Source organism: Equus przewalskii, chromosome 10 (assembly GCF_037783145.1).
Source record: "Equus przewalskii isolate Varuska chromosome 10, EquPr2, whole genome shotgun sequence".
NCBI classification, from domain to species: Eukaryota; Metazoa; Chordata; class Mammalia; order Perissodactyla; family Equidae; genus Equus; species Equus przewalskii.
The window spans coordinates 50,531,003-50,558,210 of NC_091840.1; the positions used below are offsets into that span (position 1 = coordinate 50,531,003).

Genomic DNA, 27,208 nt, shown 5'->3' on the forward strand with positions numbered 1-27,208 from the left:
GGAGAATGGTGGACATGAATTGGGACAGAGAACTGGTTGTTAGAACGGCTTTTGAGCTGAGGGTTGGATTGCATGAAACCAAGGGGTAGGGAGAGGATTGGGTTGGCGGGGTGAGGTGAGCAGTGCATGGAGTGGGGATAATGGGCTCGGTGAGGAGGCTGAGGAAGGCAGCCACCTCTGGGGAGGGAGAGAGGACCCCAGGTGGGAGTGGGAGTTGCCAGTACATCCAAATGGGGATGTATGTGAATGTACGTTCACACGTGAGGGAAGCCTGGGTGTCTGTTGCTAAACCAAAGCACTGGAGACAAGGCAAGTTGTAGTCAGGAAAAAGTGGAAAAAACATGTTCATGTGTTCAATCTATTCCCTACCACCCCTGCCCAAGGCACCTCTGACTTGAGGAGGTTTGCTCTTGGGGACTCATGTTGGGAGAAGGGGTGTGGCTGCCCGCAAGACTCAGGAACACTGGCATCAAGCTGCCTGTACCCACAACCCAGGCTCTTCTCCCCTAAAAGTCCAGGTGCCCAGCCCCCTAGACTCAGCCCCATTCTCCATCCACAAAAGCAGCCGTCAGGAGCATCGCTGGAGCCAGTCAGCAGGGGTCGCAACCTCTGCCCTGCCTGCCCCTCCCCTGACTTTAGGTCCCCTCCTGCTGTCTCCCATCTGCCTGGAGGTCAAGGGGTCCTCCTGCCCCTCCTCTGTCTGGTGGGACCCCTGCCCTTCCCCCTGTCTGAGCAAGATGCCTGGGTCCCAAGAGGTGCAGGCACTGTCGGAGGGGAGTTGATAACTGGGAGGCCAGGTGCTGGGCTGTCTAGAATGTACTCCTGCCTTCGGAGCCTGAGCCCTCACTGGAGCTGCCTGAGGTGGGGAGGCTTGGGGGTGGAAGGGTTGGTCCCTGCCCCTTAGTGGGGGTTGGTTGTCATGGCAACATCCCCTTCTCCACACAATGGGAAGCCCCCCTCAGCCTCCCGCGTGGATGGAGCCGACAGCCCCATCGCTGGCTATCAGCCTCAGGGACTTGGCAACCGTCACTATGGCAACCCAGAGCCCAGCAACAGGGCCCAGTGAGAAAGGGAGGGGTCCAAGACTGGGGCAAGGCTGTGTATGTGAGGGGGCAACGGAGCTGAGGGAGACTCCCCCACACATACATCTAGAGGCACAGGTGGAGAGACAAGAGAGAAAATAAGTGGGGATAAATAGTCTCCATGACAGACAAACCCCTCACCAAAGCAGCCGAGACATCATAACATGCCGAGAGACAGGAAGACACCTGGGGACAGATGCACAGCTGGGGAGAGGAACAGCACATTCTGCACAGCAGCCTGGGACACACCCCCTTAGAGCACTGGCGTCTGTAGACTCCCTGCCATCTCCAACATTAATAACACAGGCGTAGGGACTTTTGTATCTTCCAAGCTATTTCAAAGTACTGGTGACACAGAACAGCACATGGCATCCTATTCTCCTTCTGGGTTTGAATACACAAACACCTAGGGTAAAAACTACAACAAAACGAATAGAGGGGTAGGAAGACATTCATTCATTCATTCCTTCAACATCATATTACATGTCTACCTTGTTCCGGGTACTGTTTCCGGACACTGGCAGTATATGGTGAATAAGACAAAGTCCCTGCTTTCATGGAGTCCACATTTTTTAACTTTATTATTATTTTTTTTTTTTGAGGAAGATTAGCCCTGAGCTAACTACTGCCAATCCTCCTCTTTTTGCTGAGGAAGACTGGCCCTGAGCTAACATCCGTGCCCATCTTCCTCTACTTTACACGTGGGATGCCTACCACAGCATGGCTTTTGCTAAGCGGTGCCATGTCCGCACCCAGGATCTGAACCGGCGGACCCCGGGCCGCCAAGAAGCGGAACGTGCGAACTTAACCGCTGCGCCACCGGGCCAGCCCCCTGGAATCCACATGTTGATGGGGAACAACATAATAAAATTTCCGGTAGTGATAAGTGATGTAAACAAAACAGAATAACAGGATGAAGAGGATGGAGAGTAACAGGGAGATGCTTTAAGACATCAGGAAGGTCCTCATGAAGAGGTGACATTTGGTCAAGACCTTGAATAATGAGGAGTAAGGCATGCACTATGGGGAAGGGCATACCAGTCAGAGGGAACAGCAAGTGCAAAGCATAGAGGTGAAATCTGAGTGTTTGGGAATAGCGAGAAGGACATCACAACCACACATATGTTCTAGATGTGTCCTGTCCTTCCCCCGCCTCAGCCGGTAGGGGAGCAAGTCACCAAGAGTCTAGAGTCCACATTTAGGAAGTTGATTTAACTTGATCTTCCCTTTTTTCCTCTTTGTTTCGTGTGTGTATGTGAGTTGTGTTTTCCTCAACTAAATTTTAAGCTCTGGGAGGGCAAGGATGATGCTCTGAGATTTTAGGGCTGTGGAACACAGTCTAGAGCAGGCAGGCAGAGAGGAAGTAAGGGAACTGAAGGGCTGGGGACCACAGAAACTAACGCGCCCCCCCTCCCCAACAGCATAGGATTGAGGCTATCCTGGGGGCTGTGCTGCAGACAGAAGCTCAGACTTTACCATCCTTCCAAACAGAAGCAAGAAGTAAATTAGATTGAGGCATGTGTGTTTGTGTATGTGGTTTATGTTGGGGGTTTTAAGGAAAGGAGAATAGAGCAAAGGGTTGTAGTGGGAATTTCTGATGGGGAATGGTTGACATCACAACTGGAATTTCAGTTGGAATGAAAAATGGAGCTTTCTAAGGGGCTACATGGGAGCTCACAGACATGGGGCACCCCCTTCCCCAAGGAGAGTTTCAAGATCTGTAGGCAGGCAGGGAGAAACGTTGCAGGGTGGTTTGGAGGCAGGGGGCTGGCTGGGATGGGCTTAGAGAGTTGGGTGGGGGTGGGAAAAAGGATGCAGGATAAATGGGAGTGAAAACAGGGCAGCTGGAGAGATGCTTCAAAGGTAGCAGGAAAGGCAGAGTCCAGAAGGGAGTTCTGAGGACCCGGGTCCCAGGTACCCCCAATTCCTACAGGGAATTGAAGCATTTGGTGTCCTGGTTCTTCCACTTCCCCCAGTTGCCATCAGAAACTCAGGCATCAGCTCCCTCCAACCCCAGTGGCTGATGGTGGTGGTGGTGAGATTGAGCAGCCTCAGGGGGCGGCAGCTGGTGAGTGGGGAGGAATCTGTGTGCTCAGCAAACAGCAGCCTCAGTGCCCAGCGGCTGCCTCCTCCCTCATCAATCAGCCCCAGCCAAATGTCCTTGCATTCCCACCACCCCAAGGGGACTGGGGCTGGGCCAGAGTCCCCAGGGGAGTGAGATGGTGATGGGTGGGAGAGGCGGGGGTGGTGCTTGGCTTCCCATCTCTTGGCCTCTGTTCTCTCCTCTCCTGGAAGCTCTCAGCTTTTCGTGTCATGGAACGACTCTCTCCTGGCCCCTACCGTCGTGAGGGCATCAGCTACAAATCACCTGTGGGGGTCCACTGGGGGGAAAGAGGGGGAGAGGGATGAGTCAGGGCTGAAGAGGAATCTACTCTGGTTCTCACGGGACCAGCCCAGGGCATAGTCAGCAGGGAGGCTGCTGGCACAGAGGCCCTGTCCCCCCGCCGCCGGCTGGCCTCTCCATCCCTGACAGATGCTCTGGACGGCAGACTGAGACCTCGACCCCTTGAATGTCCTCTCTCTTCCTATCTTCTCTTAGCCCCCATCCCTTATTCCCCGTTTCCGGCCAAGATCCAGAGGTCCAGCCCCCAGCTGATACCAAATCTGCTGCTCCCCATTGAGGACTGGGGCCTCTAGACCTCAGCCTCTGCCTCATTCTCCCCCTCCTCAGCCCTCGCTCCCCTCAGGGACCCAGGCGTCCTGCCCACTCCCTTCACCATAACAACCATTCTTTTGGAGTTGCTTAAGACTTTAATATCATTTCATTAAGTCAGCTAGTTCAGAGAAGGTTGGGGGCACAAAGAGACTGGGGTGGGCAAAAGAGGGCCAAGGTAGGGGGGAAGCAAGGGAAGAGGCCCCCTCTCTCCGTGGAGATGGCTCTGAGAAATCAAATATTGACAGTGAGAGAACAGAACTTATTAAAGCTGGGACAGGGGTGTGCAAAGGGAGCTGTGGGAATGGCCGGATGCCTGGGTTCTGGGGGTAATGAAGGTTCTGGGAGGAGGGAAAAGCCTGATTTGGGAGGATGCAGTAAGACTAAGGGTCTTGTGGTACAACTCCTCTGCCCCTTTCCTTTGGAAAGTACTGAGTCTTGCTACCTCAGCTGTTTCTTAACTGTCCCCTAGAGCCCCTGAGGAGGAGACCCCCATCACAGCTGTGGTTGGCCCTGCCCTCATCCCTTCCCCCACCTCCACCTCTGTTGATGAGCTTCAGCAGCGTTTAATCGGATTGAGCAGTAATTAGCAAAGCGAGATGTTTGATTACCTATTTAGCATAATGTAGGGGGCTGGGATCCCTAGGCAGAGCCAAGGTTTGTGGGGGGGAGTCATAAAAGAAATGGGGTCTACACAACCTTCCTTTCCCTGAGGGAGCCATGAGCCCTGTCTATAAGGCTCCCCACTCCCTACCTCCCCTCAAATCTTCACTCCTTTGGGACTTTTCCCTGTGGGAATCTGACCAATCATGTCACCTCTCTCTGCCACCCGCTGCCTATCTGGTTAGAGGATCACCTGCTTAGCCCTGCTTGCTGTGCAGCTGGTTTTGGGATGTAGCAGGACCTTTCTCTCCTTCCATCCTTGTCCTCAGCAACAGGACTTGGGCAGGAGACCACAAATCAGAGCCCAGAAACCCACCTTATGGATAATGAGCAGGGGCTGTTAATTCTGGAACTTAAGATAGGGTAGGTGGGATGGTGAGGTCAGGGTTGGGTCTGGGTGTGGATTAATCCACTGGCCCTTCAGGAGTCTGCCACTCCTCGCAGTGCCAGACTGGCATAATGAGACCCGTCAGGTGTGAACACCGATCGGGAAAAGGGGGAACTGAGGTGCCAGTCTCGCCCCTCCTCATCCAGCAAAGAAAATGTCATCAATTTAGCTCCTCATGGAAATGTAATCAGTGGGCTCACTGCTGGCTTTGTCTTAATTAGGCACTATTGATGGAAGCAGGGAGGATGAGTTCCTATCCCCCTGACTGGGCTTCCTCCCAGCGTCTCCCAGGCCTCCCTAAAGCTTCTCCCGGCCACAGGTACAACTCAGTCTTCTAGGCGCCACTTCGTTGGCACCGGCTCGCAGCGCCCCCTAGCACCGGTTGCCGTCTGCCCCTCCTCTCACACTCATCTCTCGCTTCCCCAGGATTAAGCCTTTGTTCTTAGGGAGAGCCGAGCCCCTCCCCGGCCAGGTCACCTTCCCCAGGGAGTCCCCGCCTCCTGTTCCCCCCAAAACGAGCGACGCTTTCCAAAGCCAATCCCCAGATTCCAAAAATTCCAGTTCCGTTCTTCCCTCCCTTCCCCCGCCCCGCGCTGCCCAGTGATCCTAGACCCCAGTCCGAACTAAGAAGGGGGAACAAACGGAAGGGCAGGGGTGCTCCAGACCCGGTTTTTCCCCCGGACCCAGTTGCAGCCACGGCTGCCTCGAAATCCTGGAGCGCCTTCTAGAAAGTCAACAAGCCCAGCAGTCGGGACACCGGGCGCCATCTGCTGGACTCGTTAGGGATGGAGCCCGCAGACCCGGGCGCGGGGTCGGGCGCTTGGGTTCCCCTGCCTTTTCAGTGTCCTGCCGGAGGGTAGCTCATTGTTTCCAGCCCCAGCCCTTCCAGCCACTTCCTCAGACCAGGCCCTCCTCGCACACTCCAGCCTGCCAGATTTAGCGGCTTTCCCTTGCCCTCCAGCCCTTTTGCCCCGGGTCCCAGCTAGGGAGACGCAGACCGAGTGGGGCAGTGGAGCAGCGGAGCACGGCTTCACTGCGCCTGCGCCGAGGAGACCGGCTCTGCGGGCGCAGGCCCCGGCCACTCGCCCCCTCCCCGCCGGGGTTGCCATGGCGACGCGTGCCGGCGCGGGCCTGAGAGGGCCACGCCGGGCAACTTCTTAGCTGGAGTGGCCCACCGGTCGGCCTAGGGAGGAGAGGGTCGGCGTCGTGAGGTGTGTGTCGGGGGCAGAGGAGAGGAAGGGAGGAGAAGTTGGGAGCTTCGGGAAGAAGGGGCAGTGGTGAGGGGGTAGAAGGGAGAGTTGTAGGGGGGAAGAAGGAGCAGTTGTCGGGGAGGGAAGGAGCAATTGTAGGGGGAGAGGGAGAGGAAGGGCAGTTGTGGGGGGAGGGGAGAAGAAGGGGCAGTTGGGGTTGAGATGAAGCGCGTGCAGTTGTGACAGTTGCGTGAGGAAGCTGCTGTGAGAGGAAATTTACCCACGGGTAGGCAGTTTGAGGAGAGGGCCGGTCCCCTACAATATTTCTTGAGTAATAGAATGAGTCCCAGGCTAGTAGCACAGCTCCACCTGGGGCCTGAGGTGGGATCAGGGATGAAGCCCGGGGGCACGGGGCTCCCAGCCTTGTCAGCGGAATGCTCCTGAGGCTCCAGGTGGAGGCAGGGAAACACAGCCTGATGCTTCTCTGGAGGCTGGTGGAGGAAGCTGTGCTGCTGTAGTTGGTTTTATTGATGTGTTGGCCTAATAGAACGTTTTTCCTTGGAGCAAAGTACAAATCCTTCAAGTCTGAAACTCATAACCTGTGATCAATGCCTGTGGCAGCCTGGGGGGATGGGGAAGGAAAGCTACAGGTGGCTGTCAGGCTCTAGCTGAATGAGAGGGAGTGCCCAGCGAATCAAACATTGTCCTTAGGGTTCTGAATGCCTACCAGAGATGCCCCTGCTTCTGAGAGAGGCACTACTGTGGCCTTCCTTATTCCCCCCTCCCCTTCTCCCCCAAACACAATTCGAAATTCAATGTTGGAAGACTTTTGTCCTTCCTTCTTCCAATCTGTTCTCAGGGCATTTGGAGTCAAATGATCTTGGTTTTCATTATCAGTTTTCACAGAGTTACTCAGCCAACTATGCTGAGACCTTTTCAGTACACACAAAAAAACAGAGTTCCTACCCCTCAGGAATTAAAAGCTACAGAGGTGTGTTGCAAGTACTGTTTTTCTTTAAGGAGGTTGCAAATTTTAGTATGGGTAGGAGGAGCATTTTTCTATTTCCACCCTTCTAGGGGGTAACTTGTGAGGAAAGAAGGTATGTAGGAAAATCATCTTGGTTTGCTTCATTGACTTGACACAGTGACAAAGGATGGGAAACCTGGGGACAGTCTTCCCTTCCCTGGGCCTTCTCTCACTCACCCATGGCCCTGAGGGGTAGAGTGGTTGAGGGTGTGTGCAACTGGACCTCAGCTTGGTAGGTCTTTTCCAGATTATCTTTGGTTCTCATCCCTCTGGGCAGAGAGAGAGATTCCTAAACCCTCATTAGTGGCGTGTCTGTTGGCCCACCACCTTTAACTCCCATTAATTCCTAAGGCCTTGAAAGACTGACTTTGATTTTTAACCCAATGCTCTGCAGAAAGTGGGATGTCCCAGGGAAAGGAGTGAGAAGCAGGCTGTGGGTACCCCTAGATAAGATTATGGTACATGGGGGCTCAGTGAATTTGTGAATTCAAAAGGTACTGCGTGTATCAAGGGGCTGGGTTGGAGATGGATCTGGTTGTGGACTCTTGGCTTCCCGTGTGTCTGCAGGTTTTGCTTACACGATGTCTAGCAAAACTGAGAAGAAGCGGAAAATGAGTGGCCGGGGAAGCTCCCGCCGGCGAGGTGCTCAGCCTGCTCTGGCCACAGAGGTGGCGGAGACCACCCTGCCCATCAGCGAGCTGGAGCCCGAGCCCAAGCCTCTCAAGGAGGAGCCTGGTGGGTACATGCTGGGAAGGGGCTCGGAGGCAGACTGTTTGTATTGAAGGAGGGTCTGAGGCCTGGGGAGCAGGTTCTCTTGCTTCTGGGTAAGAAGCAGGGGTTCAGTGGAATCTCAGGCCTGCCTCTGGGTCCCTTTAATTGTGTGTCTTCCTCCTGGCCAGCCTTATAATTGTTCCTTCTGTCTTAAAATTTCCCCTCAGTGTACCAAGAGCTCACCAGCCAATCTTTTATCTTAGCCTCTTCCTCCTTATTTCAAGTGTTCTGGTTGCTCCTACCCCAGTGAAGAGGGCTTGATCTCTTCCTTTTTCCCATTTTCACCCTGGGTGGCAAAACAAATACTGTTTTTCTCCCATTAAGCCTATCACCATGGAAACTCAGCCTGCTTTGCCACCCTTTGAATCCTAAGCCCGACTGATGCTTTCTCCCATCTGTTTAAGGCTCTTGTGTGTCCGCCCTCTTTTTGGCAGGGCCTTGGTAGACTAAGGATGTTCAGGTTCAGGGCCACAGGAAAAGAAGCTTGACATCTAGATTGAGGGAGAAAAGAGTTTAAAGAGGCTGCTTCTTGCGGCTTTGATCTGAGGGATTCCTTCCTGTGGGTGAGCTGGGGCCAATAGGGTTGGGAGGTTTTTGGTAGCTGTTACCGTCACTGGCCAGGTTAGATATACTGTGAGCTAAGGTGATGTAGCTCTCCCCTGTTACCTGGGGCTTTACACTCCTAGCAGCCTGTCAAGATGAGAGAAATAGGGTCCCTTTTTAATACTAAAAGCTGGGAGATTAAGCATGGGCGTGGGAGAAAGGTCTGGGGTACACAGGGCCTTACTCTGGGATCTGGACATTAGAAATGTGCAAAATTTTTTCTTCCGAGTTCTCTTGAAAGCAGTTTAAGATGGGACAGGGTCCTGGAACCTGGGTACCAGGAATAGGGGTAGGGAGGAGGGAAGGCAGTGAGGTTCACTTGGAGAATACTCCGGGGCAGGAAGGGACGGTGCTTCTAAATGAAAGCATTGATCACTACACACCAACGACCTCTGACTCCTTTAGCTCTAAGCCTGTTTATTGTCTAATAGGGAGCTTTCCGGCTGACACATAACCCTGAGAGAGGTTCAGAGAAGACTCGGACCTCCAAGGCAGCCTTGAAATGAAATTTAATCTCCCAAATCTTTGGAGATGGGGAAGGATCGAGGCCTGTCCCACTGAGACAGAGGGGGTTTGCTATGGTCTGAAAGTTTGTGTCCCCCCCCCAATTAATACGTTGAAATCTTAATGCCCAATGTGATGGTATTAGGAGGTGAGGCCTTTGGGAGGTGCTTAAATCATGACGGTGGAACTGTCATGAGTGGGATTTGTGCTTTTTAAAAGTGGCTCCAGAGAGATCCCTAGCCCCCTTCCACCGTGTGTGACCCGACCATGCTGGCACCCTGATCTACGGCTTCCAGCCTCTAGAACTGTGAGAAATAAATTTCTGCTGTTTATAAGCCACCTAGTCTGTGGTATTTTGTTATCGCAGCCTGAATGGACTAAGACACGGCCTAAAACACCTCTTGGTAAAGGATGGGGGGTTAAAGGGCAAACAAGCTTTTGAGGTCTGTATTGACATCCTTTGCTTCCTTAGTTCCCACTGAGAAAAGAAGAAGATGAAGTCCAGGTTCATCAGCCCATATCCGTAATTTTAAAAAGTCCTATGAACTAAAAGTTTTCTTTCCAAAGTTTGGCATGTAAACTTATTTGGTGGTAAAACATAACCTAAACTGACATGAAGGTATTTATAGTGTATTTAAGCCACTTAGTATGAATTTTCGTATGTTTTACTGGAGAAATACTAATCTTAAAAGTGTATGGAGTGCTGTTCTAGAGCCTGTTGGGGGTTGGGGGTATTACATACCATACTATCTTACAGTTCTAAATTCTGAAATAGACTTGACTCCAAGGTTTTTGGATAAGGGATTGTAGACCCGTATTTCAGGCAAATCAGAAAAAGTACAGAGAATAATATAATGAACACCTGTGTACCCATCATCCAATGTGAGAATAAATCATGATAGCAACAAGTGAACCCCTCTGTTTGCACCACGCCCCAGCCTTTCTCTCCTTCTGCAGAGGTCACTGCTATCCTGAGTTGTTTATCCTTCTCAAGCTTGTTTTTTAAATTTTTACTGCATGTATCCATGAACATCATATATTAGTATCGTATTGCATGGTTTAGATTTTATATAAATTGTATTACAGAAGACGAAAGCAGTTTACTCTTGAGATCGTCCTAGTCTCCTTCCCCCAGCCTAGTTTCAGTCTGAAATCTTGATTGCCCTCAGTTTTCCCAAAGGACGTTAGATTTCTTGCTTACCTGTCCCGCTCTCGGCTAAGTTCCTGGAATGGTCTGTTCCATCTTTTTCATGATTTCCTTCCTTGGCCTTTGTGCCTCACTCCCCTCTTTTCTTTTTGGAAGTCAGAGTGTCCTGTTCCCCAGTGTCTTTTGGTTCCATCTCATTTGTTGCTTCCTCCTTTCAGCCCATGTGAGATGGGAAACCCGCCAGTTTTATCTCTGTCTCCTGTGTGAGCAACAGATCAGGAAGTAGAGAAACACCCTCCTGGGTTTTATGGGAGTTCAGAGTGGGTGTGGCAGAAATGAGGAACCAGCAGGCTGGTTGTTTGGAGAGGGGTGGACTTCTGGGGGCCCCAACTTCTCCACAAGGGAAGAAGATTGGGGGAAGAATGGAAGGCCAGAAGCTGAATGTCTAGAGTAACTTCAGTACTGACTGCCTTCATTCCCCTGCCTGCCTCTGCCTCCCCTCTGGCCCCAGTCAGCTTTTTAAGAGAAAATTGAGATATAATCCATTTATTATGAAATTCACCCTTTTACAGTTTACAGTTCTGTGAATTTTGGTATAGTCACCAAGCCGTGTAACCATCACCACTATCTAACTTTAGAACGTTTTCATTACCTCCCCCCACAAAAGCCACTTCAAGCACCTTGAGAAATTGGCAGCAGATGACTCCTATATTATGACTTCTAAGTTGCATCAGAGCCCAGACTTTTAGCAGTCACTCCCCACTCCCCTTTCCCTCCAGATCCTGGTAACCACTAATCTACTTTCTGTGCCTATGGAGTTGCCTGTTCTGGACATTTCCTATAAATGGAATCATAGAATATGTGGTCTTTTGTGACTGGCTTCTTTCACTTAGCATAATGTTTTCAAGGTCCATCCATGATGTAGCATGAGTCAGTGCTTCATTCCTTTCTATGGCTGAATAATATTCCACCACAATTTGTTTACTGATTCACCTACTGACGGACACTTGGGTTATTTGCACACTTTTGCTATTATGAATAGCACTGCTATGAGCATTAGTATACAAATGTCTGTTTGAGTCCCTGCTTCTAATTCTCTTGGGTATATACCTAAGAAGTGGCATTGCTGGGTCGTACGGTGACTATGTTTAACTTTTTAATGAATGCCTTCATGTTTGAATTTTTACTCTTCCTAGAGCCAGCACCGGAGGAACCTGAAGTACGGCAAGAAGAATTACAGGAGCCTCAGGTGGATGTGGTAAGTTTGGGTTTTCCCCGAGACAAATATTCCTCCCAAACAACTGGTAAATCAAAGGATTACTTGTAGAATGGTACACAAGGAATTCTTTCCAATCTGTCACATCCTACTTACTCTCTCCCAGTAGCCTACTCACCACAAATCCAGTTCACTGAGTAAAGGACAAAGTTATCTGTGCCCCCCATCACTCCAGAAAAAGAGGGCTTTAAGTGAGGAACAGATCTCTCAGCTGTCCCTTCCTTGCCTCCCCACCTTGGGTCAAACTGCGACAAGCTTCATCAGTCGTGTGGGTGAAATCTGAACAAGTTGAACAAGCTGGACAGATATTGTCCTAATTGGATTGTATTTCTAAGACATTCTCTTTCTTTCCTTCAATTCTCCCTTTGGCTGAAGAATTTACAGAAGCCACTTCAAGTATTTTTAGAAATTGTCACTAAATGATCCTTACACCTTCCAAGTTGCATCAGAGCCTGGCCACACCCATAGTTATCTGGCCTAGAAGAATAGAGTGGTGACCCTGAACTTTTTTAAAAAAGGAGAGAAAAGTAGTAACTACTCATTAAAGAAAAAATTGGAAGGGACAGAAAAGTAGAACAAAGAAAGGGAAAATAAAAGTCATAGCATTACTGCCTAAAGACATCCCATGTTAATACTTTGGTATATATCTTTTCTTTCTGTATATAGGTTTGTGAGTTTTTAAAAAAATAATCCTAACTGTACCACAGACTATAATTTTTTTTTTTTCTGAGGGAGATTTGCCCTGAGTTAACATCTGTGGCAATCTTCCTCTATTTTGTATGTGGGTTGCCTCCACAGCGTGGCCACTGACGAGTGGTGTAGGTCCGTGCCTGGGAACTGAACCCAAGCTGCTAAAGTAGACCGCACTGAACTTAACCACTAGGCCACAGGGCTGGCCCCCGATACTGTAATTTTTCATTAAGCTTTTTCACAGAACATTTTTTCCATTCTTCATTTTACTATATAATTTTTGCAAGCACCATTTTTAGTGGTGGTGTGTTGCTCGATTAGATATACGTACCATAGTTAAATCCTTACTTTTGGACGTTTTGCCATTTCTAATTTTTTGCTCTCACAATAATACTGTCATAAATATTATAAATAAAACTAACACATTTTGAAATAATTACTATTTCCTTAAGATAGATTCCTATACTTAGAGTTACTGAAGGAAAGAGTAAAGAACATTTCTAACACTTTAAATGTATAATACCAAGCTGTTTTCCAAACAGATTGCACTTTTTGCCCTCACACTAGCAACTAACCCTTTCCAGCCATGGATGTTATCAGTTTAGCAAGGATTTTTTAAAAATGATAGGCAATAAATGATATATCTTTGCTATTTTTGTTTGTATTTCTTTGATTTCAAGTGAAATTGAACAGTTTTTCATGCTCTCTTTTTTATGACATATCTGTTCATGTCCTTTGGTCCATTTAATTTATTGGGGTCTTAGTGTTTTTCTCATTGGTTCATCTATGTCTTTATATAGGAAAGATTTTACATCACTGTCTAAGTTTTCTTGACCTGGAAACTTTAAGTAAAAGCGATTCCTTCTCATCTCCAGGAGTGCTGGGCGAGGGCCAGGTGACTTTTCAAGTTCACTGAGCTATATCTTCCTACCTTCTGGTTTCGTTAATCTGCTTGGTAGTGTTCTACAGATTAATTTTTTTCTAGCCACCGGTTATGCTTTATTTTCCATCTAATTGATTTTTTCTTTGATGTTTTCCAGTCTTTTCTTTTTCCCTCACTTCTTCCTCACTCTATGCCAGTTGACTTTTATCCAATATCTCATACTTATTTTTGTATCCTGAGGAGGCTACACCAGGAAAAAATTGGTCTTGCACCCTTATCCTTTTCCCAGCTTGTCATCGCCTTGCTTCTAATTGCTTGGTTTAGGCTAATATCCGACATGTTTCCCTTCATTTCATTTTACTCTGAGGTTGATGGTTGCTTGATAATGCATTTTTACAACCATGGGCATACATGATATGTCTTAGGAACATAATATCCCTTAGTTTTCCTCTATGATCCATTCTATTTTTGCTTATAGAGGGAAGAGAATCTTATTGTCTTCTTTCTTCAAAAGCTTGAAACTGGTCAGTTAGTTCATCCTCAGCTTTCCCTTCACCATTCTGGACCTGTCTGAGTCCTCTCATCGTCCATGTCCTCACATGTGATTGTGGATGGGAGAAATGACTCATCCTAACAGCTGTACTTGCTTTGACTCTCTGCTTTCCTTCTGTAGAAGCCCTTTTTCCTGGCGAGAGCTGTGCTAACAGGACTGGCAGATGCCACATGGACAGAGGAGCATGATAGCATTCTGGAGCGCTTTGCCCAGGACCCTTCAGAGCCCATCCTCACCATCTTCATTGACCCCTGTTTGGGGCTGAAATTAGATCTGGGCATGCCTGTGCAGGTGAGTACTCCACTTTTCCAGACTCCAAGGTGATCTTCCAGGGAGCTGAGGGTTCCATGTATCTCCGCCATCTTTGGGTCTCATCTCCTGTGCCCAAGATCTACTGAGCCTCATGGTGTGTCAGGCACCCTCCTTGGCAGCAGGATACGGAAATAAATGAGGCAGGGTCTTGCTTTTGATGGTCTGGTGGGGAAGACAGACATAAAAAAATATTTACAATATATTATGGTTTATGGACAAAGTTTTATAGGAGCTTTATGGGAGCAAATAATGTAGCCAGTGGAATGCTGGCAAGACTTGGCGATGGAGGTGATATTTGAGTTTGGGATCAAGGTAAGTAGGATTTCATTGAGGCTGGGCAAGAGTTCTTCTGTGCAAAGAAAAGAGGAGTTGTGGGAAATGATACTGAAGATGTTGGTTGGGGTCACCTTGTGAAGGGTCCTTGTATGTTATGCTAAAGAATTTGGCCTCTATCCCAGAGGGAACTATTGAAGGCTTTCATGGATTAGATAGATAACTATTTCAACAATGTGGAGGGTACATTAGTGAAGGGTAAACCATGGGTAGGGAGACAGTTAAAAGACTGATGTATAGCTAAATGTTAGTGGTAGAATCTGGCAGTGGGTGTACAAGTCATTATTGTAAAATGCTTTTAACTTTTCTATATGTTTGAAAATTTTTGAAATAAAATGTTGGAAAAGGACAAGGCTATTGCTTTGCTTTTCCTGGCAGCACATATTATGAATATTGAAATGATAATGAAGATTAGCATGGTTCTGGGCAACGGCACAGTTTATGAAGCATTCCATATTAAATAAAAGCAAAAACAAGCTATGGCTCTTTCCAGTATTTTGGCAATAATCAGCTACAAAACATGAAAAAAATATTTCGTTCACAAAAGGAACAAAAATTTGCAAAAAATATGTAGGATTTTTTAAGTAGATTTTTTTTTAAAAGATTTTATTATTTCCTTTTTCTCCCCAAAGCCCCCTGGTACATAGTTGTATATTCTTCGTTGTGGGTTCTTCTAGTTGTGGTATGTGGGACGCTGCCTCAGCGTGGTCTGATGAGCAGTGCCATGTCCGCGCCCAGGATTCGAACCGATGAAACACTGGGCTGCCTGCAGCGGAGCGCGCGAACTTAACCACTCGGCCACAGGGCCAGCCCCAAAATATGTAGGATTTTTATGAAAGAAAATGACTTTGTTGCAGGCTACAAAAGAAGATTAAATAAATTGTGAGCCATATCCTGTTTCTGGGTGGGAATCTTAATATAGAGATCATTTCATATAAAAAAGGTACCATTTTAATGCAACTCCAATCAAAGTGCCATAGTCCCTAGATCCTTCGTGTAAAGGATTTTAACATAATCCAGAAAAATGCATGAAAATAGCAAAGAAATGATGAAGGAGGAAACCAATGGATGAGACTCATGAATATGAAAATATTAAACTACAGTAATTAAAACAGAGTTGTACTGGGTCAGGAATATATGTTATATTAGCAACAATAAATAAACATAGAAAGTACTGAAATACATATGTAACAATTTTTTGTAAAAATGGCATTTAAAATTCATGGGGAAGGATGGATTATTCAATGAGTAAAATTGAGAAACATGAAAAACAAAATTTTTCCATTAAAAAATCTATCTATCTGGGGGGAGGGGGAAATGGGGAGATACTGATCAAAGGCTACAAAATTTCTGACACCAAAAGCAAAGACAACAAAAGCAAAAATAAACAAGTGGGACTACATCAAACTAAAAATTTCTGCACAGCAGAGGAAACCATCAACAAAATGAAAAGGCAACCTAAAGAATGGAAGGAAATATTGCCACTCATATTACCTGATAAGAGTTAATATCCAAAATATATGAAGAACTCATACAACTCAATAGCAAAAACAAACACCTGATTAAATAATGGGCAGAAGATCTGAATAGACATTTTTCCAAAGAATAGATAGAGATGGCCAACAGGTATGTGAAAAGATGCTCAACATCAGTAATCATCAGGGGAATGCAAATCAGAATCACAATGAGTTAATACCTCACACCTGTTAGAATGGCTATCATCAAGAAGACAAGAGAGAACAAATGTTGATGAGAATGTAGAGAAGACGGAACTCTTGTGCACTGTTGGTGGGATTGTAATTGGTGCAGCCACTATGGAAAACAACATGGAGTTTCCTCAAAAAATTAAAAATGGAGCTACCGTATGATCCAGCAATCCCACTTCTGGGTATATATCTGAAGGAAATGAAACCACTGTCTCAAAGAGCTATCTGCATCCCCATATTTACTGCAGCATTATTTACAATAGCCAAGACATGGAAACAGCCTATGTGTCCATCAGTGGATGAATGGAGAAAGAAAATGTGGTGTATATATATATATATACACACATATATATATATACACACACACTGGAATATTATTCAGCAATGAGAAAGAAAAATGTCCTGCCATTTGAAACAATATGGATAGAACTTGAGGCATTATCCAAAGTGAAATAAGTCAGACAGAAAAAGATAAATATTGTATGATCTCACTTATATGTGGAATCTAGAAAAAAAAAACCCTAACTCATAGAAACAGGCAACAGATTCGTGGTTGCCAGAGTCAGGGGGTGGGGGAGTAGGGAAAACGGGTGAAGGTGGTCAAAATGTACAAACTTCCAGTGATAAGATAAATAAGTTCTGGGGATTTACTGTACATTTTGCAATAAGTACATATATATCAAGTAATTATGTTGTACATCTTAAACTAATACAATGTTATAGATCAATTTTATCTCAATAAAACTGCATTTTGAAAAAACAGTACGAAGTTCAGTTATGCAAGATGAATAAGTTCTGGAGATCTAATATACTGCATGGCGACTACAGTTAATAATACTGTATTGTATACTTGAAATTTACTAAGAGGGTAGATCTTAAGTGCTCTCACCACAAAAAAAAAAAAAAAAAAAAAAAGAAAGAAAAAAGAAAAGAGAAAGATGGGGCCGGCCCCGGGGCCGAGTGATTAAGTTCATGCACTCCACTTTGGCAGACCAGGGTTTTGCTGGTTTGGATCCTGGGCATGGACATGGTGCCGCTCATCAGGCCGTGCTGGGGTGGCGTCCCGCATGCCACAGCTGGAAGGACCCACAACTGAAAATACACACTATGTACCGGGGGGCTTTGGGAGGAAAAGGAAAAATAAAAACAAAAAAAGAAAAAGAAAATGGTAACTATGTGAGATGATAGATATGTTAATTAGCTTGATTATAGTGATCATTTCACAATATATACTAATATCAAAACATCAAGTTGTACACCTTAAGTATATACAATTTTTATTTGTCAATTATGCTTCAATAAAACTGGGAAAAAAATCTATTTAGCATGCTGAAATAGATTCTAAATAGGTCACAGACTTAATTGTGTTCTCCTAGGTTAAGATGGCTAATTGAAACTTCCTTAAAAAATTATTACCCTTGAATACTTGATAAAATGAGCAAAAAGTAAAACCAGAAAAAAGACACATTCAAGAGTAATCAAACAAGGAAAGAAGCATAATCTAACGGAACGAACTTTAAAAATGAGTGACCAATGAAAGGTCTATGCACTGAGTTAAGGAAACCATCCTCCCCCACAGGAATGGTGGACCCCCAGCAAGATGGAGTGAGCCTTAGATAGGACATTTAACAAAATCTGAAAAGAGAAAAAGAGCCCAGATATTCTAACAAAGATTTTACACTGTTTTAAAGTAGCCTTAACCACCTACCCAACCACTTATGCAATTCTCTTAGGGTAGAGGAGAGTGAAAAAAACAAAATACGCAACCCTTTCACTTCAACTTCGAGGGAGAAAAGAAACTGGGCTCTCACAGTGGGACATCAAGAAGTCACCAACTGTACCTTAGAGCCAAAAGAATGGATTCAGAGAGCTGCACAAGCATGGGGAAAGTGAAAAGAAATTGCATGGCAACTACAAGCATATTACATCAAGGGAAGAAAAAACAGAACAAAGCATGCAAAAGAGGAAAACAGAACAGAAGGACACGCCTCACAACAGCGTCGTTATAGTATAACTTGATAAGAACAGGAATTCAATTTTTAAAAAAGCTGAGAGATGGAATGATAAAACGTGGAAATCTTATAAAAGGGAGCTTGCAGATTTTAAGAAATAAATAAAGCAGCATGTTATAAACTAGTAGGTTAGAAACAGCAAGGAACTGAATAGCTATCGCTGAACATCTGAAATGATATAGAAGAGAGGCTTGAGATAATTACAGTGTATGCAGAAGAAAAAAACCAATGACAACACGACTAGAAGTTAATAGATAGGAAAGAGAGACACAGATGATCTAATACAGAGAACCAACTACTGAAACAGAATACAAAATTAAAGATAAAATACAAAGGATTCCCCTGAACTGCTGAAGAAACTGAATCTGGGAATTGAAAGCATATACTTTAGTCCTCAGAATTTGTCACATGATGTTTAATGTCAATACACATCTTAGTTAAGGTGCTAACGTTTGAGGAAGTTAATTCTTTACGAACATCACCTGTGTGGTATTCTTTCCAAAAATATTTAACCTGAATCTAATAGTGAGGAAACAATTGGATAAATCCAAATTAAGGCACATTTTGGAAAACAACTGGCTGAGACTATTAGAAATGTCAATGCTGTGGAAGAAAGAAAAACACTGGAGAACTGTGTGGAGTTAAAGGAGGCACAACTGCGTGTGATTCTAGATTGCATCCGGATGGGAAAGACCAGCTGTAAATGACATTATTTGGGCCATTGGGGAAAATTGAATATGGACTGTATATTATATAAACATTATCTGAAGTGAAAGTTTCTGAGTGTGATAGTTACAGTGTTGGGTGTGTTGGGAACATCCTTGCTTTTAGGAGCTATGTGCTGAAGTATTTAAGGGTGCTGTATCATGCTGTCTGCTAACCCTCCAATGGCTCAGCCAAGAGATATGGCAAAATGCTAACAATCAGTGAATCTAGACGAAGGGTATGATGTTGTTCATTGTGCTTTTCTTGAAACTTTTCTATGGGTTGGCATTTTTTTCCAAGTAAACATTTGGAAAAAAATTATTTAGGCCTCCAGTCAAAAAACCAAATTATCTACCAAAGGGAAACATCAAGCTGGCCTCAGACCTCTCTGAACATCTACTGAGTTCTCCAGGAAAGACAGTGGCACCCAAGGTATGATTCCCCGCCTAGATGGTCACACCTAAAGGCAGCAAGTAGGCAATCATTTCAATGTTGAAAGAACACTACAAAACCAAAATAACATCATCAACAGAAATCCAGTCCATTAAGAATGAACCAAATAACTCAGGAGTAGAGAATCTGTGAACATTCAATGAATTTATTTTTTATTTTTTTAACATCTTAATTTTTTTATTGAGTTCATAATAGTTCACATTATTATGAAATTTCACTTGTACATTCTTTCTTGTCTGTCACCACATAAGTGTTCCCCTTCATCCCCTGTGGGCCCCCTCCCCCCCCCCCGCCGTAACCACTGAACTGTTTCCTTTGTCTATGTTTTATATTCCACATATGAGTGAAATCATCTGGTGTTTGTCTTTCTCAGTCTGGCTTATTTCACCAGCATAATTCCCTCCAGGTCCATCCATGTTGTTGCAGATGGGATGCTTTTGTCTTTTTTACTGGCTGAGTAGTATTTCATTGTATATATATACCATGTCCTTGTCCAATCATAAGTTGATGGGTGCTTGGGTTGCTTCCATGTCTTGGTTATTGTGAATAGTGCTGCAATGAACATAGGGGTGCCTATGTTACTTTGGATTGTTGATTTCAAGTTGTTTGGGTAGATACCCAGTAGTGGGATGGCTGGGTCGTATGGTAGTTCTATTTTTAGTTTTTTGAGGAATCTCCATACTGTTTTCCATAGAGGTTGCACCAGTTCGCATTCCCACCAGCAGCGTGTGAGAGTTCCGTTCTCTCCACATCCTCTCGAACATTTGTTATTTTTAGTCTTAGTGATTATAGCCAATTTAACAGGCGTAAGGTAGTATCTTAGTGTAGTTTTGATTTATATTTCCCTGATGATTAGTGATGTTGAACATCTTTTCATGTGTTTATTGGCCATCTGTATATCTTCTTTGGAAAAATGTCTGTTCATCTCCTCCGCCCACTTTTTCATCTGGTTGCTGATTTTTTGTTGTTGAGTTGTATGAGTTCTTTATATATTTTAGAGATTAACCCCTTGTCAGATATGTGATTTGCAAATATTTTCTCCCGGTTGTATATATATCACATTTTGCCTATTTGTCCATCCATCAGTGGACTCTTGGGTTGCTTCACCTTATAGCTATTGTGAATAATGCTGCTGTGAACATGAGTGTGCAAATATCTCTTTGAGACCCTGCTTTCAGTTCTTTTGGGTGTATGCCCAGAAGTGGAGTTGCTGGATCTTATGATAATTTTATTTTTAATTTTTTAAGGAACCATCATACTGTTTTCCACAGCAGCTGTACCATTTTGCATTCCCACCAAAAAGTGCCTGAGGTTTCCAATTTCTCCACAACCATTGATAATTTTTTTTAAAATTTTTTATTGAGTTAATGATAGGTTACAATCTTGTGAAATTTCAGTTGTACATTAATGTTTGTCATTTGCGTTGTAGGTGCACCACTTCACCCTTTGTGCCCACCCCCACCCTACATTTCCCCTGGTATCCACTAAACTGTTCTTAGTCCACATTTTTAAATTCCGCATGTGAGTGGAGTCATACACAGATTATCCTTCTCTAGCTGGCTTATTTCACTTAACATAATTCCCTCAAGGTCCATCCATGTTATTGCAAATGGAATGATTTTGTTCTGTTTTGCAGCTGAGTAGTATTCCATTGTATATATGTACCACATCATCTTTATCCATTCGTCTGTTGATGGGCACTTAGGTTGCTTCTATGTCTTGGCGATTGTAAATAATGCTGCAATGAACATTGGGGTACATAGGACTTTTGGGATTGCTGACTTCAAGCTCTTTGGATAAATACCCAGTAGTGAGATGGCTGGATCGTATGGTAGTTCTATTTTTAATTTTTTTGAGGAATCTCCATACTGTTTTCCATAGTGGCTGCACCAGTTTGCATTCCCACCAGCAGTGTATGAGGGTTCCTTTTTCTCCACAAGCTCTCCAACATTTGTTACTATTAGTTTTAGATATTTTTGTCATTCTAATGGGTGTAAGGTGATGTCTTAGTGTAGTTTTGATTTGCATTTCCCTGATGATCAGCGATGATGAGCATCTTTTCATGTGCCTATTGGCCATCCCTATATCTTCTTTGGAGAAATGTCTGTTCATGTCTCCAGCCCATTTTTTGATCGGGTTGTTTGATTTTTTGTTGTTGAGTTGTGAGAGTTCCTTATATATTACGGATATTAAGCCTTTGTCAGATATATGACTTGCAAATATTTTTTCCCAGTTAGTGGGTTGTTTTTTTGTTTCAATCCTGTTTTCATTTGCCTTGAAGAAGCTCTTTAGTCTGATGAAGTCCCATTTGTTTATTCTTTCTATTGTTTCCCTTCTCTGAGAAGGCATGGTGTCTGAAAAGATCCTTTTAATACTGATGTCAAAGAGTATACTGCCTACATTTTCTTCTAGAAGCCTTATGGTTTCAGGTCTCACCTTTAGGTCTTTGATCCATTTTGAGTTTCTTTTGGTGAATGGTGAGAAAGAATGGTCAATTTTCATTCTTTTACGTATGGCTTTCCAGTTTTCCCAGCACCATTTGTTGAAAAGACTTTCTTTTCTCCGTTGTATGCCCTCAGCTCCTTTGTCAAAGATAAGCTGTCCACCGATGTGTGGTTTTATTTCTGGGCTTTCAATTCTGTTCCATTGATCTGTGCACCTGTTTTTGTACCCGTACCATGCTGTTTTGATTACTGTAGCTTTGTAGTATGTTTTGAAATCAGGGATTGTGATGCCTCCCGTTTTGTTCTTTTTTCTCAGGATTGCTTTAGAAATTCGTGATCTTTTGTTGCCCCATATGAATTTTAGGATTCTTTGCTCTAATTCTGTAAAGAATGTCATTGGGATTCTGATTGGGATAGCATTGAATCTGTAGATTGCTTTAAGTAGAACGGACATTTTAACTATATTTATTCTTCCAATCCATGTACATGGAATGTCTTTGCAACTCCTTATGTTGTCATCCAATTCTCTCAGAAAGGCCTTGTAATTTTCATTATATAGGTCCTTCACTTCCTTAGTTAAATTTACCCCAAGGTATTTTATTCTTTTTGTTGCGATTGTGAATGGTATTGTGTTCTCAAGCTCTTTTTCTGTTAGTTCATCATTAGAGTATAGAAATGCTACTGATTTATGCAAATTGATTTTGCACCCTGCAACTTTGCTGTAGTTGTTGATTATCTCTAAGAGTTTACCAATGGATTCTTTGGGGTTTTCTATATATAAGATCATGTCGTCTGCAAACAGCAAGAGTTTCACTTCTTCCCTCCCTATTTGGATTCCTTTTATTCCTTTTTCTTGCCTGATTGCTCTGGCCAGGACCTCCAGTACTATGTTAAATAAGAATGGTGATAGAGGGCATCCTTGTCTCGTTCCTGTTTTCAGGGGAATGGGGTTCAGTTTTTGCCCATTGATTATGATGTTGGCTATGGGTTTGTCATATATGGCCTTTATTATGTTGAGGTAGTTTCCTTCTATGCCCATTTTGTTCAGAGTTTTTATCATAAACGGCTGTTGGATCTTGTCAAATGCCTTCTCTGCATCTATTGAGATGATCATGTGGTTTTTATTCCTCAGTTTGTTGATGTGGTGTATCATGTTGATTGATTTGTGGATGTTGAACCATCCCTGTGTCCCTGGTGTGAATCCCACCTATCATGATGTATGATCCTTTTGATGAATTGCTGAATTCTGGTTGCCAAAATTTTGCTTAGAATTTTTGCATCTATGTTCATCAGTGATATTGGCCTGTAGTTCTCTTTTTTCGTGGTGTCCTTGTCAGGTTTTGGTATCAGCGTGATGTTGGCCTCATAGAATGTGTTAGGAAGTGTTCCATCTTCCCTAATTTTTTGGAATAGCTTGAAAAGGATAGGTATTAAATCCTCTCTGAAAGTTTGGTAGAATTCCCCAGGAAAGCCATCTGGTCCTGAGGTTTTATTCTTTGGGATGTTTTTGATTGCTGTTTCAATCTCTTTCCTTGTGATTGGTCTGTTCAAATTGTCTGCCTCTTCTTGGGTGAGCTTTGGGAGATTGTAGGAGTCCAAGAATTTATCCATTTCCTCTAGGTTATGCATTCTGTTGGCATATAGTTTTTTGTAGTATTCTCTTATAATCTGTTGTATTTCTGCAGAGTCTGTTGTTATTTCTCCTCGCTCATTTCTGATTTTGTTTATTTGAGCTTTCTCCCTTTTTTTCTTTGTAAGTCTGGCTAGGGGTTTGTCAATTTTATTTATCTTCTCAAAAAACCAGCTCTTTGTCTCATTGATCCTTTCTACTGCCTTTTTCGTTTCAATAGTATTTATTTCTGCTCTGATTTTTATTATTTCTCTCCTTCTGCTGACTTTGGGCTTCATTTGTTCTTTTTTCTCTAGTTCAGTTAGGTGTGCTTTAAGATTGCTTATTTGGGATTTTTCTTGTTTGTTAAGATGTGCCTGTATTGCGATGAATTTTCCTCTTAATACAGCTTTTGCTGTATCCCATATGAGTTGGTATGGCATGCTATCATTTTCATTTGTTTCCAGGTATTTTTTTATTTCTTCTTTAATTTCTTCAATGATCCATTGCTTGTTCAGTAGTGTGTTGTTTAGTCTCCACATCTTTGTGCCTTTCTCAGCTTTTTTCTTGTAATTAATTTCTAGCCTTATAGCGTTATGATTGGAGAGGATGCTTGTTATTATTTCAGTTTTTTTAAATTTGTAGAAGCTTGCCTTGTTTCCCAACATATGGTTTATCCTTGAGAATGTTCCATGTGCACTTGAGAAGAATGTGTATTCAGCTCTTTCAGGGTCAAGTGATCTATATATGTCTATTAAGTCCAATTGTTTTAGTTTTTCATTTAGCTCCACTATTTCCTTGTTGATTTTCTGTCTGGATGATCTGTCCATTGATGTGAGTGGGGTGTTGAGGTCCCCTACTATTATTGTGTTGTTTTTAACATCTTCCTTTAGGTCTGTTAATAGTTGCTTTATGAATCTTGGTGCTCCTGTGTTGGGCACATCATTCAATGCATTTAAATAAAAATACTAAATACTAAATACCCATGAGAATTATGGTTATGCTGTAGAATGTGAATGTTATCAACCTGGACAATGTAAAAATAATACTAGAACAAAAATTGGAAAGTGGCGAGAACATGAGAGGGAGTATGAGGATGCCAATATTCTTATCTTTCTAAGCAGTGAGTCAACAGAACTTAAAATTGGAAGGTAGTAAGAAAACTAACCTCAATATTTTTCATGATCTCTCTTATAACCTTAGAAAGGGGTCTTTTAGGAAGAAATCTCTTTTATGGGTGAAGAAACATGTATTTGAAGCGCAACCATTCCTTTATTATATTCACATCAATGTCATTTTATTCTACTAAATCCAAGTAAAATTAAATTTAATACTTTTAATTAAAATAGCATGATCCTATTTTTAAATAACTATTTTATTTTTCTGTAAATATATATAAAAAATGTCTGGAATAGTGTTTTCTCTAATGGCATGAGTGGTCAGGTGGTGGATTTTAGACGACATTTTAACTTGTATTGTACTTTTCTGCGTTGTTTCAGTTATTTATAAATAGCATATATCATTCTGACAGAAATAATAGTTGTTCAGCTTTTAAAAAATAGACATAAAATGCCAAAAGTTAATTCTGGGTAGTGGGAAGATGGATGATTATTAATTTCTTCTTTGTGCTTTATTTTCAGTCTTCAAAATTAAATAAATTGTAAAGAGTAGTAGCAAAAGCACTAAAGAAAAAAAAAAACAGGCGACTCTGATCTTCGGGTGAGAATGATCTTTCTGAACATATAAAAGTCAGAAACTTTAAATTTAAGCAGTTTTACCCGCATGAAAGTTATACATTTCTGAATGTAAACAACAAGAGCAACAACAACAAAACTCGCCATAAACAAAATTGGAGGATAAATTAAAAATTGAGGGAAAAGTATATGCAACTGAAATGGAAAACCCTAGACAATTGTCTCTTACTTCCAGTTCTTCTCCTTTCTGCTTTTCCTATAGCTGAAAGTGCTCCATCTCTTCTTTCCTTTTCACCTCATCTATCTATCCATCAATCCAATATTTGTCGAGCATCTACTATGTCCCAGTCACTGTGCTAGGTTCTGGAGCCAAGTTGGACAAAATACACAGTCCCCACCCTCAAGCTGTGCTCTCTTCATTTCCTCTCCACGTCTCGTCTCTCGGTATGAACTCCATTATGTCCCTGAAAAGAATAGGAAGCACCTCGTGACACTTGCGTTTGGAGAAGGATCAGGCTATGCTGAGGGAATATGACAAAGAACTCAGCCAGGCTTTCATGATTGGAGCCTGAGATTCCGTTGGGTGTCATGACTGAGCACAGAGACTGAACTCTGATCTACTGTCTTTCATGCAGACCCAGAACCAGATTGTCTACTTCATTCGTCAAGCACCGGTTCCCATCACTCCAGAGAACTTTGAGGCAACTGTGCAGTTTGGGACAGTGCGGGGCTCCTACATCCCAGCCTTGCTTCGGCTGCTCAATGGTGTCTTTGCCCCTCAGATCTTCACAAACACAACCTGGCCTGAGAGCATTCGAAACAATTTTACTTCTCACCTGCACAGGTTCTTGGCCTGCCTAACAGGTGAGCCAAAAGGCTTGAGTGCCTGGTTTCTTCCTAGTGCCCTATCCACAGCAGAGCCAGTGAGGCAGGTGGGAGATTCATCCTGAGCACCTACATTGCCCCGCACAGAGTAGGTACTCAGTTTGTGTTTGTTGAATGAGTGGAGCAGGGTACAGAATTTGCCTTCTAATCCAGATACGGTTTTCTGCTGTAGAACGATTGGTCAGACCTGCTCACACTTAGATTTGGAAATTTCCAAGACATGAGTTAAGGGGAAATGTAGGTGGTGGGGGGCAGTATGGGGAGTACATGTGTCACAGAAGAGAATATTGAGGGCATAGTACAAATCTGTGACCTTATTTTATGGCAATCTCTTATTATACCTCAATGAAGTTTCTCTCTGGCCTCCTGTCATTTTTCCTCTTGAAATCAAAAAAGTATGAGTTATAGTTTCTCCTGCCTGCTCTCCTGAAATGCACATACTTCCTGGGGCCCAGATCATCAACTATGATTGGAACTAGGTGGCATAAACCCATCCCCCTCTGTGAACTTCCATGGTCCTTTCCTTTCCTTAGATACTCGGTACAAGCTGGAGGGGCACACTGTTCTCTACATCCCCACGGAGGCCATGAACATGAAGCCTGAGGTGGTGGTTAAGGACAAAGAGCTGGTGCAGCGGCTAGAGAGTGAGTGGCTGGCATTGCCAGTATGTCAGGGATCCTATGGGGGAGAAAAGGGGACAGCCCAGATGCTGAGAAAGGAGTTGGGTTAGGGGCGCTGTGTAGGGAGCAGAGGGAAGGACACAATTGGGGCGCAGTGTAAAGAAGTGCAAAGGGCTTTGTATTCTCCCCTGCAGCCTCCATGATCCACTGGACGCGGCAGATAAAGGAGGTGCTTAGTGCCCAGGAGACTGTGGAGACAGGAGAAAATTTAGGTCCTTTGGAGGAGATTGAGGTCTGGCGCAATCGATGCATGGACCTGTCTGGCATCAGTAAACAGCTGGTGAAGCAGGGAGTGAAACACATTGAGTCCATCCTGCAACTTGCCAAGTCATCCTACTTGGCACCCTTTATGAAGCTGGCCCAGCAGATCCAGGTTTGTGAGTGGATCAAAGGATGGAGGCTTGGTAGAAAGTTGGACAGTGGTTGGGACAATATAGTGTGCTAAGAAGATGGACCCAATGTAATCATCATCAGCAAACCTAGATCCACCCAGTATTTGGACTCGTACTTGTGGGAAAGTATAAAAGTAGTAGAACACAGGGTTCCAAGGACCTTATAGTTTAGTTAGGGAGACGTGTAGTTAATCAACACATTTACAGTGAGTACCCTCGCTGAAGCCAGCCCCGTAATCCAGCTGAGAAAAGAAGACTTATGCTAAATAGGATTACTAGACAGCATGGGATCAAAGAGGAACCCATGTGGTTCAGCCAAGAAAGTGCAAGATAAACACTTAAAAAATACAGTTGATATTGTATAACAAGCTGATTATGTTAGCGTTGGGGATGCACAGAGGATCAGAGTGATCTGTAGAATACAGAGGTGGAAGACTTGTCTTCCTAGGTGGAATTTTAAGTTAGGCATTAAGGGAATTGCGCCGCAGCTAGG

At 43.9% G+C, this 27,208-nt stretch overlaps 1 protein-coding gene across 3 annotated transcripts in view; it reads left to right on the plus strand.

The window, feature by feature from the left end:
• The first annotated feature begins 5,901 nt into the window (after positions 1 to 5,901).
• The window catches only part of DNAH2 (dynein axonemal heavy chain 2), a 105,757-nt gene continuing 84,450 nt past the window's right edge, over positions 5,902 to 27,208 (plus strand). For 2 of the 3 annotated variants that reach the window (XR_011523634.1, XM_070563230.1), the window contains exons 1-7: positions 5,902 to 6,057; positions 7,631 to 7,798; positions 11,285 to 11,346; positions 13,611 to 13,781; positions 25,394 to 25,622; positions 26,177 to 26,287; positions 26,458 to 26,696. Coding sequence is in view for 1 of the 3 variants with exons in the window: in XM_070563230.1 (XP_070419331.1) it covers positions 7,645 to 7,798; positions 11,285 to 11,346; positions 13,611 to 13,781; positions 25,394 to 25,622; positions 26,177 to 26,287; positions 26,458 to 26,696 (966 nt within the window). In the remaining 2 variants the exon portion in view is untranslated. Of the gene's footprint in view, positions 6,058 to 7,630; positions 7,799 to 11,284; positions 11,347 to 13,610; positions 13,782 to 25,393; positions 25,623 to 26,176; positions 26,288 to 26,457; positions 26,697 to 27,208 lie in introns of those variants that run through there. The other variant, XM_070563231.1, reaches the window with a different exon arrangement.